This window comes from Mobula hypostoma, chromosome 1, assembly GCF_963921235.1.
Source record: "Mobula hypostoma chromosome 1, sMobHyp1.1, whole genome shotgun sequence".
Classification (NCBI taxonomy): Eukaryota; Metazoa; Chordata; class Chondrichthyes; order Myliobatiformes; family Myliobatidae; genus Mobula; species Mobula hypostoma.
In genome coordinates, this window is record NC_086097.1 from 101856489 (window position 1) to 101868600 (window position 12112).

At 45.2% G+C, this 12112-nt stretch overlaps 1 protein-coding gene across 7 annotated transcripts in view; it reads right to left on the reverse strand.

Moving 5' to 3' along the window:
• Positions 1 to 12112, reverse strand: part of LOC134349510 (polypeptide N-acetylgalactosaminyltransferase 16-like) — a 262565-nt gene that overhangs the window by 243240 nt on the left and 7213 nt on the right. For 5 of the 7 annotated variants that reach the window (XM_063053987.1, XM_063053962.1, XM_063053996.1 and 2 more), the window contains exon 2: positions 11150 to 11235. The exons of the other annotated variants lie outside the window; for them this stretch is intronic. In XM_063053987.1, coding sequence (XP_062910057.1) covers positions 11150 to 11235 — 86 coding nt within the window. The remainder of the gene's footprint in view (positions 1 to 11149; positions 11236 to 12112) is intronic. 7 annotated transcript variants of the gene reach the window in all.

The following is a 12112-nucleotide window of genomic DNA, read 5'->3' on the forward strand; positions in this document are numbered from 1 at the left end:
AACACCCTACATGTGGAATGTATCACCACAACGTGGAACGCATCACCCTGCATGTGGAACACATCACCAGAAGGTGTAATGCATCACCTGTTCGTGGAATGCATCACCCAGCACGTGAAACGCATCACCCAGCACGTAGAACGCATCACCCAGCACATAGAACGCATCACCCTGCACGTGAAACGCATCACCCTGAACGTGAAACACATCACCAGTATGTACAACCAGGTTTCACTCAGATCTTGAGCTGAGCTCAGAGGTCAGTCTCCTGAGTCAGAAGAACAAATGAAAAGCAGCACGAAAGCCTATAGGACTGGAAAAGCAGATTTAATTTGTGACTGCAATGATATTATAACCCAGTGACTGAGATTGGAAAGGGCTCCAAAGTTGAAAGCAACTTCCATTCAATAATAAGATGTAAGAATCCATTAAAAACATTCTTATCAGCTATTATATGAAAATTAGATTCCTCTATTCAAAAGCAATGAGAGAAATTTACAAGAAAGGGTGTAAAATAGATTTTCCCATGGATCAGTTAAAATAAACATGATATTGCAATAGTCCCTCGACTAAACTCATATGATTCAATGGGTCACTGCAAGTTGGCCAGGATGAGATACAGATAAACCATGAACCAACTCTATTGGGGAATAATATCCATCCCCCTATTTCTAAGAAACAGGCTGTAAACCTCTTTGGCTACAGGCTTGAGAACCTTCCCAAAATCTTCTTCAAGTCCAAAGGCACAGCAGAAAAAGAAAGGTTTTCTTCCTTCCACATCTGTGGAGGAAAATAAACAGGCTCAGACTCTTTGACTCAAAACATCGACTGTTTATTTCCCTCCACAGATGCTGCCTGACCTGCTGAGGTCCTCCAGCATCTTGTGTGTGTTGCTCAAGATTATCAACATCTGCAGAATCTCTTCTGTCTTTTTCCTTCCAAGTAAGTTTCCAATCACTGCAAAGTTCCCATCAATGAGAATAATTTGGTGACTTCGGTCAAAGCGCCCTTCTCATTGGAAACTATGATATCTCAGCAGCTGCACCAATTCTATTTTCAGAAGACATTGCTGAGGTTTCAAGATATTAGGAAAACTGACATTCATACTGTCCCTCAGGAACTTACAAAGTACTTAAGAGGAAGCACTTGTTTTGAAGTCTTGTCACTGGGGTGAATATTGGTCAGGACATCTTTTTTGGAATCTGTTCAGCTCATTTTGGGATTCTAGATTATTATCTTCTCAAAAAAATGGTGGAGGCACAGCACTCACACAGTGCCAGGCTGGGAGTGTTTCTTCTCAAACACCCAAGAGTAGGATTTGATCCCACTATCAGGTGGTTGAGTGGTAAGCTAGCTGTCTGCCTTGCAGGAGGCTGCTGCCATTTGAGCCTGGATCCCATGGTTAGAGTGACTGAATTATGTCATGACAGGAGATGATTGAAAACTACCAGATTAATAAGATTCAACCAATTGATGAAGCAGGCAGCCAGCTCCTCATTCCTTAGCTGGTCAATCTAGCCAATAGGCTCAGTACTCAATCATGTCATATTATAGCCACAGAGGACAGGCAGAGGCAACGAGTGATTCCAAGGAAGAAAACAATACTGGGGCACTAAATTAACTGTAACAGCGGGGAAAATAACCTCAGGTCAAATCTTCATACATCAGAGCGCAGCTTAAATCATAACAGCAGCTGTGAGAAATAGAAGGTTTCAGAGCTCTGCATTCTTAGATTCCTTATGCGTTCCTTAGATTCAGGATCAGTTCCTGAGGATTGGCGAATGGCTAACGTTATCCCACTTTTTAAGAAAGGAGGGAGGGAGAAAACAGAGAACTATTGCCCTGTTAGCCTAACATCAGTAGTGGGGAAGATGCTAAAGTCCATTATTAAAGATGAAATAGCGGCATATCTTGATAGCAGTGATAGGATTGGGCCGAGCCAGCATGGATTTACCAAGGGCAAATCATGCTTGACTAATCTATTGGAGTTTTTCGAGAATGTAACCAGGAAGATAGATGTGGGAGATCCAGTGGATGTGGTGTACCTTGACTTTCAGAAGGCATTCGATAAGGTACCACATAGGAGACTGGTGGTGAAATCAGAGCTCATGGCATTGGGGGGAGGATATTGACATGGATAGAAAACTGGTTGGCAGATAGAAAGCAAAGGGTAGCTGTGAATGGGTGTTTCGCGGAATGGCAGGTGGTGACTAGTGGGGTGCCACAGGGCTCGGTATTGGGACCACAGTTGTTTACCATTTACGTCAATGATTTAGAGGAAGGCATTGTGAATAACATCAGCAAGTTTGCTGATGATACTAAGCTGGGTGGCAGTGTGACTTGTGATGAGGATGTTAGGAGAATTCAAGGTGACTTGGATAGGCTGGGTGAGTGGGCAGAAACTTGGCAGATGGCGTTTAATGTGAATAAGTGTGAGGTTATTCACTTTGGGAGCAAGAACAGGAAGGCAGATTATTATCTGAACGGTGTGGAGTTAGGTAAGGGAGAAATACAAAGAGATCTAGGAGTACTTGTTCATCAGTCTCTGAAGGTGAATGAGCAAGTGCAGCAGGCAGTGAAGAAGGCTAATGGAATGTTGGCCTTTATTACAAAGGGTATTGAGTACAAGAGCAAGGAAATCCTTTTGCATTTGTACAGGGCCCTGGTGAGACCACACCTGGAGTATTGTGTGCAGTTTTGGTCTCCAGGGTTAAGGAAGGACATCCTGGCTGTGGAGGAGGTGCAGTGTAGGTTCACTAGGTTAATTCCTGGGATGTCCGGACTGTCTTATGCAGAGAGGTTAGAGAGACTGGGCTTGTACACGCTGGAATTAAGTAGATTGAGGGGGGATCTGATTGAGACATATAAGATTATTAAGGGATTGGACAAGATAGAGGCAGGAAATATGTTCCAGACGCTGGGAGAGTCCAGTACCAGAGGGCGTGGTTTAAGAATAAGGGGTAGGTCATTTAGGACAGAGTTGAGGAGGAACTTCTTCTCCCAGGGAGTTGTGGAGGTGTGGAACGCGCTGCCTCAGAAGGCAGTGGAGGCCAATTCTCTGGATGCTTTCAAGAAGGAGCTAGATAGGTATCTTATGGATAGGGGAATCAAAGGTTATGGGGACAAGGCAGGAACCGGGTATTGATAGTAGATGATGAGCCATGATCTCAGAATGGCGGTGCAGGCTCGAAGGGCCGAATGGTCTACTTCTGCACCTATTGTCTATTCACACTACTCCAGCATCATGCAAACCCACAAGCCACTCCTCTATACTTTCGTGCCCGTCCTCTCTAGTCTTCCCCACCAGTTTCAAACATCCCCTCACTAAACCTTTCCTGCCTCTCCTTCTCTAGCTAAGTGTTTGGCCACTAAGCCTAATCATCTTCGATATACTCTAATTATAATACCTCTTCTCACTCCTGCTAACAGGCAGAAGGTACAGGAGCCTCAGGACTCGCTCCACCAGGTTCAGGAACAGTTACTACCCCTCAACCATCAGGCTCCTGAACCAGTGGGGATAACTTCATTCAACTTCACTTGCCCCATCACTGAAATATTCCCACACCTGTACAAACTTTCAAGGACTCTTCCATCTCATGTTCTCGATATTTATTGCTTATTTATTTATTTATTTTTGTGCTTGCACAGTTGTTGTCTTTTCCATACTGGCTGAACGCCCAAGATTGGTGCGATCTTTCATTGATTCTATTATGGTTATTATTCTATTATGGATTTATTGAGTATGCCCACAAGAAAATGAATCTCAGGGTTATACATGGTGACATATCTGTACTTTGATAATAATTTTACGTTGAACTTTGAAGGTCTTTGGGATAAAGACCATACAAGATACAAACAGAGGTGAGAAACAGGCTGGTTTCCATCTTGCTGCTCTACGAGATTTACTTGTCCCTGATGGTGAGGACGTGGATGTGGTGAGAGGACCTACAAGTACTTGGAGGTGCAGCTGGATGACAGACTTATGGAGCAACAACACAGGCTGTGTACGAGAAGGGCCAGAGTCGCCTCCACTTCCTGAGGAGACTGAGGTCCTTAGGAGTATGCAGGCCTCTCCTTCACATGTTCTACCAGTCTGTTGTCACCAGTACAATCTTCTATGTTGTGGTGTGCTGGGGCAATGGCATCAATATGGGTGATGCCAACAGGCTCAATGAACTGATTAGAAAGGCTGGCTCTGTTATAGGAGTCAAACTGGACACACTGGAGGCTGTGGTAGAACAAAGGACCCTACAGAAAATCCTGGCAATTCTGGACAATGTTTCTCACCGTCTGCATGCCACCTTGGCTAAACAGAGGAGCACTTTTAGTAATCGACTAAGATAACTGCCCTTCTCCAAAGAGCATTATATGAGGTCATTCTTACCCTCGGCCATTAGGCTCTATAATGAATCAACCTATAGCCAGGGAAGTGATGACCCCTCCTGTTAGACTGTTATTAGCCTCTGTTTATCACAGCCTGCTATCGTGGACATCCTGTACAATACCACCCAGGACATGCTACCATTTGGGAGGAGGAGCCCATATCAATGAATCCACATCAAAGCACCTTCTTTCCCTCACCATCAGATTTCAGAATAGTCCACAAGTCCATTAATATTACCTTGTTACTCCTTTCTTTTGTAATTTGTGGTAATTTTATGTCTTTGCACCTGCCTTGCTAATCCAACCTCAAATCAAGAATGGAAACAGAGATAAAGAGTAGATCTGAAAGATTACATTGCAATACAAGAAAATGATGATGAGTAACTTTAAAAAAATAATTAAACCTGAATATATGCAATTTTAAACTTGTAGTTTAAATTTCATAAACAATCATCACTAATCACTTAGCAACACGCAAAGCACTGGAAGAACTCAGCTGCATTTATGGAGGGAAATGGACAGTCAGCATCTTGGATCGAGGTTTAAATGCATTCCAGAATAAGGATCTCAACCCAAAATATCAACTGTTTATCTCTTTCCAGAAATGCTCCTGGCCCGAGTTTCTCCAGCACTTCTTGTATTGCTCCAAATTCCAGCATCTGCAGTCTCTTCAGTCGATCACTCTTTCAGTCAGAGAACTACAACAGTATTTGTCTAAACATTTACATTAGATTTGGTCTATATCTAAGAGATTCACAAAGAAAAACAAAATGCTTTGCCAATCAGGTGGTATCTGTGGACAGAGTAAACCAGGGATGTATGACGAAGGGTCTCGGCCTGAAACGTCGACTGTACCTCTTCCTAGAGATGCTGCCTGGCCTGCTGAGTTCACCAGCAACTTTGATGTGTGTTGCTTGAATTCCCAGCATCTGCAGAATTCCTGTTGTTTGATGTATTCCACCTCAATTCCCATTCCTCAGGACTCTGATGATGGAACCAAGAAATAAAAATATTCTCTCTGTTTCACTCTCTCCACAGATGTTGCCTGACCTACTGAGTATCTCCAGCCCTCTCCAGTATCTGCAATACTTTCCTGCTAAACTACAACCTTTATGCATTTCAATACAGAGCCAAACAGAGAGATAGTCTTTTTTCTGAAGCTGATGGTGGAATGGAGAACTCAGCCATTACTTTTGAAAGTATGTATCTCAAGTTGCGATACCACTTGCCCATAAAAATTCCCCAGAGAGCAGGAGACCCGGGGGTTTATCTTATAGACCTGTATAAGTTAAGGGGGGTATACATAGGCAGAACACTTCTCCCCCAGGGAAACAAAATCCAAACCTGGAGGGCATATGCTTAATATTTTAATATTAACCTTATCTGCCACATATACATTGAAACATATGGTGAAATGCGTAGTTTGTGTCAAATAATAGGCACAATAGTAGCATAGGAGTTAGCACAACGCTATTACAGCTCGGGTGTCAGAGTTCAATTCCGACCTCCTCCCAGTGGAATGCATGGGTTTTCTCCGGGTGTTCTGGTTTTCTCCCACAGACCAAAGACGTATTAGTTCATTAGGTAATTGGTTACATAGAAACATAGAAAACCAACAGCACAGTACAGGCCCTTCGGCCCACAATCCTTACCTTAAAGATTACCTAGAGTTACCCATAACCCTCTATTTTTCTAATCCAGGAGTCTCTTAAAAGACCCTATCGTACCCATCTCCACCACCATCGCCAGCAGCCCATTCCACGCACTCACCATTCTCTGCGTGAAACAACTTAGCCCTGACATCTCCTCTGTACCTACTTCCAAGCACCTTAAAACTGTGCCCTCTCATGATAGCCAGTTCAGCCCTGGGAAAAAGCCTCTGACTATCCACACGATCAATGCCTCTCATTATCTTGTACACCTCTATCAGGTCACCTTTCATCCTCCATCGCTCCAAGGAGAAAAGGCCAGGTTCACTCAACCTATTCTCATAAGGCATGCTCCCCCAATCCAGGCAACATCCTTGGAAATCTCCTCTGCACCCTTTCTATAGTTTCCACATCCTTCCTGTAGTGAGGTGACCAGAACTGAGCACAGTACTCCAAGTAGGGTCTGACCAGGGTCCTACATAGCTTTAACATTACCTCTTGGCTCTTGAACTCAATTCCATGGTTGCTGAAGGCCAATGCCAACACACCGTAACCACAGAGTCAACCTGCGCAGCAGCTTTGAGTGTCCTATGGACTCGGACCCCAAGATCCCTCTGATCCTCCGCACTGCCAAGAGCCTTACCATTAATACTATATTCTGCCATCATACTTGACCTACCAAAATGAACCACCTCACACTTATCTGGGTTAAACTCCATCAGCCACTTCTCAGCCCAGTTTTGCATCCCATCAATGTCCCATTGTAACCTCTGACAGCCCTCCCCACTTTCCACAACACCCCCAACCTTTGTGTCATCAGAAAATTTACTAACCCATCCCTCTACTTCCTCATCCAGGTCATTTATAAAAATCACAAAAAGTAGGGGTCCCAGAACAGATCCCTGAGACACACCACTGGTCACCAACCTCCACGCAGAATATGACTCGTCTACAACCACTCTTTGCCTTCTGTGGGCAAGCCAGTTCTGGATCCACAAAGCAATGTCCCCTTGGATCCCATGCCTCCTTACTTTCTCAATAAGCCTTACATGGGGTACCTTATCAAATACCTTGCTAAAATCCATATACACTACATCTACTGTTCTTCCTTCATCAGTGTGTTTAGTCACATCCTCAAAAAACTCAATCAGGCTCGTAAGGCACGACCTGCCTTTAGCAAAGCCATGCTGACTATTTCTAATCATATTATGCCTCTCCAAATATCATAAATCCTGCCTCTCAGGATCTTTTCAATCAACTTACCAACCACTGAAGTAAGACTCACTGGTCTATAATTTCCTGGGCTATCTCTACTTCCTTTCTGGAATAAGGGAACAACATCGGCAACCTTCTAATCCTCTGGAACCTCTCCCGTCCCCATTGATGCAAAGATCATTGCCAGAGGCTCAGCAATCTTTTCCCTTGCCTCCCACAGCAGCCTGTGGTACATCTCATCTGGTCCCGGCAACTTATCCAACTTGATGCTTTCCAAAAGCTCCAGTACATCCTCTTTCTTAATATCTACATGCTCAAGCTTTTCAGTCCGCTGCAAGTCATCCCTACAATCGCCAAGATTCTTTTCCGTAGTGAATAATGAAGCAAAGTATTCAGTAAGTACGTCTGCTACCTCCTCAGGTTCCATACACTGTCACTGTCCACTGTCACACTTGATTGGTCCTATTCTCTCACATCTTATCCTCTTGGTCTTCACATAATTGTAAAATGCCTTGGGGTTTTCCTTAATCCTGTCCGCCAAGGCCTTCTCATGGCCCCTTCTGGCTCTCCTAATTTTATTCTTAAACTCCTTCTTGCTAGCCTTATACTTTCCTAGATCTCTATCACTACCTAGTTTTTTGAACCTTTCGTAAGCTTTTCTTTTCTTCTTGACTAGATTTACAACAGCCTTTGTACACCACAGTTCCTGTACCCTACCATCCTTTCTATGTCTCATTGGAACATACCTATGCAGAACACCATGCAAATATCCCCTGAACATTTGCCACATTTCTGCCGTACGTTTCCCTGAGAATATCCGTTCCCAATTTATGCTTCCAAGTTCCTGACTGATAGCTTCATATTTCCCCTTACTTCAATTAAATGCTTTCCTAACTTGTCTGTTCCTATCCCTCGCCAATGTAATAGTAAAGGAGATAGAATTGTGATCACTATCTCCAAAATGCTCTCCCACTGTGAGATCTGACACCCACCCAGGTTCATTTCCCAATACCAGATCAAGTACAGACTCTCCTCTTGCAGGCTCATCTATATATTGTGTCAGGAAACCTTCCTGAACACACCTAACAAACTTTACCCCATCTAAATCCCTTGCTCTAGGGAAATGCCAATCAATATTTGGGAAATTAAAATCTCCCACCATGACAACCCTGTTATTATTACACCCTTCTAGAATCTGTCTCCCTGTCTGCTCCTTGAGTCTCTGTTACTATTAGGTGATGCATAAAAAACACCCAGTAGAGTTATTGACCCCTTCTTATTTCTAACTTCCACCCACAGAGACTCAGTAGACAATCCCTCCATGTCTTCCTCCTTTTCTGCAGCTGTGACACCATCTCTGATCAGCAGTGCCATGCCCCACCTCTCTTGCCTCCCTCCCTGTCCTTTCTGAAACATCTAAAGCCTGGCACTCTAAGTAACCATTCCTGCCCCTGAGCCATCCAAGTCTCTGTAATGGCCACAACATCATAGCTCCAAGTACTGATCCATGTTCTAAGCTCATCTGCTTTGTTCATTATGCTTTCTGCATTAAAATAGACACATCTCAAACCATCAGTCTGAGTGCATTCCGTCTCTATCACCTGCCTATCCTCCCTCTCACACTGCCTACAAGCTTTCTCTGTTTGTGAGCCATCTCTTCAGGTCGGTTCCCACCCCCAGCAATTGTAGTTTAAACTCTTCCCAATAGCCTTAGCAAACCTCCCTGTCAGGACGTTGGTCCCCTTCGGATTCAAGTGCAACCCATCCTTTTTGTACAGGTGACGCCTGCCCCAAAAGAAGTCCCAATGATCCAGAAATCTGAATCCCTGCCCCCTGCTCCAATCCCTCAGCCACACATTTATCCTCCACCTCATTCTATTCCTATACTCACTGTCACGTGGCACAGGCAGCAATCCCGAGATTACTACCTTTGAGGTCCTGCTTCTCAACTTCCTTCCTAACTCCCTATAGTCTGTTTTCAGGACCTCCTCCCTTTTCCTACCTACGTCGTTGGTACCAATATGTACCACGACCTCTGGCTGTTCACCTTCCCACTTCAGGGTATCAGGGACACGATCAGAAACATCCACACCCTGGCACCTGGGAGGCAAACTACCATCCGTGTTTCTTTCCTGTGTCCATAGAATCGCCTGTCTGATCCCCTAACTATAGAGTCCCCTATCACTGCTGCCATCCTCTTCCTTTCCCTACCCTTCTGAGCCACAGGGCTAGACTTTGTGCTAGAGGCACGGCCACTGTTACCTTCCCCAGGTAGGCTGTGTCCCCCCCCCCCCACAACAGTACTCAAACAGGAGTACTTATTGTTAAGGGGACAGCCACAGGGGTACCCTGTAGTATCTGACTCTTGCCCTTCCCTCTCCTGTTACCCACTCTCTGTCCCCCGAGGCCCCGATGTGACTACCTGCCTATAGCTCCTCTATCACGTTCTCACTTTCCCTGACCAGACTAAGGTCATCGAGCTGCATCTCCAGTTCCCTCACCCAGTCCCTAAGGAGCTGCAGCTCGACTCACCTAGTGCAGATGTGGCCATCTGGGAGGCTGGGAGTCTCCCGGACTTCCCACATCTGACACCCAGCACAGAACACCAGCCTCACAGACATACTTCCTGTTTCTATTCCTCACGGGTAACTTACCTCACCTCATCCTGTTATTGCCAAAGCCCGAATGAGCCAAAGCCTCAGATCACTCCGTTGATGTCCACTCCGCTAGGCCGTGTCTCCCTTTCATGCTTCAACCTTCCCTGCTATTTAACTCATGATTGGTGCTCTGGTTATAGCTGCTGATAGGCCATGTATGATGGTTGTTGTAAATTGTCCTTTGATTAGACTAGGATTAAATCAGGGGCTGTTCAAGGGCCAGAAGAAATTATCCTGTGCGTATCTAAAAACTAAATGTTCAATAAACAAATCAATTAAATCCATTACAACTGGGCAGCCCGCAAGAGTTGTCGTGCTTTTGTCACCAACATAGCATGCCCACAGCTGGCCAATCCTACCTGTACGTCTTTGGAATGTGGGAGGAAACCAGAGCACCCAGAGGAAACCTGCGCAGTCACAGGGAGAAGATACAAACTCCTTACAGACAGCATTGGGAACTGAACCCCAACCGGTGATCATTCGCACTGTAAAGCAATAGACCACTGCTACACTGCCGTGCCACACCAGGTTAGAGGGAAAAGAGTTAAAATGGAGCTGAAAGGCAACTTGTTTACACAGAGTGTGTATCTGGAGTGACGCTCTGAAGGAAGCAGCAGAGGTGGGTACGATAACAACAGACTGCAGATGCTAACATCTGGATCAACAAACAACTTGCTGGAGAACTCAGCAGGTTGAGCAGCATCTATGGGGTTGAAAGGAATTGTCAGTGTTTCAGTCAAAACCTTGCATCAGGGCATTTAAAAGACTTTGGGACAGGTACATGGATAGCAAAGGTTTAGAGGATATAGGCGAAATACTGGCGAATGGGACAGGCATCTTGGACAGGACTGGACTATTTCCATCCTGTATAACTCTAAGCAAACAGGGAAAGGTACGCTGAGTATCTTTTCACTCTCTGTCTTTGCAGAAGCAGGGCATTGTGCAACTTAGCCTTAATTGTGTGAGAAATTCCTCTTTCTGACACAAGGTTGATATTAGACATGAGCGCCTCAGGTACTGTATAAATCATTGCATTAAATGTTCCAGCGCACAAGACGAAGTGAAACTATTCTCAACCACTGTTGCCAAAACTTTCCTAGCACCTCATGCAGAACATGCCCTCTTCTCATTGCTACCATCAGCAAGTGGTACAACAGCTTTAAGACACACACTCAACATTTCAAGGACAGTTTCTTCCCCTCCGTGATCCAATTTCTGAATAGACAATGAACCCATGAATATTACCTCACTAAATAGAGAGAATCTGCAGACGATGGAAATCCAAGCAACACACACAAAATGCTGGAGGAACTCAGCAGGCCAGGCAGCATCTATGGAAAAAACAGTTGACATTTCAGGCCGAGACCCTTCATCAAGACTGGAGAAAAAAAGATGAGAAGTCAGAGTAAGAAAGTGTGGGGAGGGGACCCTTCATCAAGACTGGAGAAAAAAAGATGAGAAGTCAGAGTAAGAAAGTGTGGGGAGGGGAGGGAGAAACACAAGGTGATAGGTGAAACTGGGAGGTTGAAGTAAGGAGCTGGGAAGTTGATTGGTGAAAGAGATACAGGGCTGGAGAAGGGGGAGTCTGATAGGAGAGGACAGAAGACCGTGGAAGAATGAAAAGGTGGGAGGAGCGTCAGAGGGAGGTGATGGGAAGGGGATAAGGTGAGAGAGGGAAAAGGAGATGGGGAATCGTGAAGGGGAGGTGGGGCATTACCAGAAGTTCGAGAAATCAATATTCATGCCATCAGGATGGAGGCTTCTCAGACGGAATATAAGATGTCGTTCCTCCAACCTGAGTGTGGCCTCATCGTGACGGTGGAGGAGACCATGAATTGACATATCGGAATGGGAATGGGAAGTGGAATTAAAATGGGCAGCCACTGGGAGATCCCACTTTTTCTGGTGGACAGAGACAGTGCTCAGTGAAGCAGTCTCCCAGTCTACGTCGGGTCTCACCGATATACCGGAGGTCACCAGGAGCAATCAGCGCAACAGGCTCACATGTTAAATGTCACCTCACTTGTTCACACCCACCCGCCACTTTCTGCTTTTCACAGGGATCGTTCCCGACACAACTCCTTTGTCCATTCGTCACTCCCCACTGATCTCCCTCCCGGCACTTACCCTTGCGAGTGTAACAAGTGCTACACCTGCCCCGACACCTCCTCCCTCACAATCATTCAGGGCCCTAAACAGTCCTTCCAG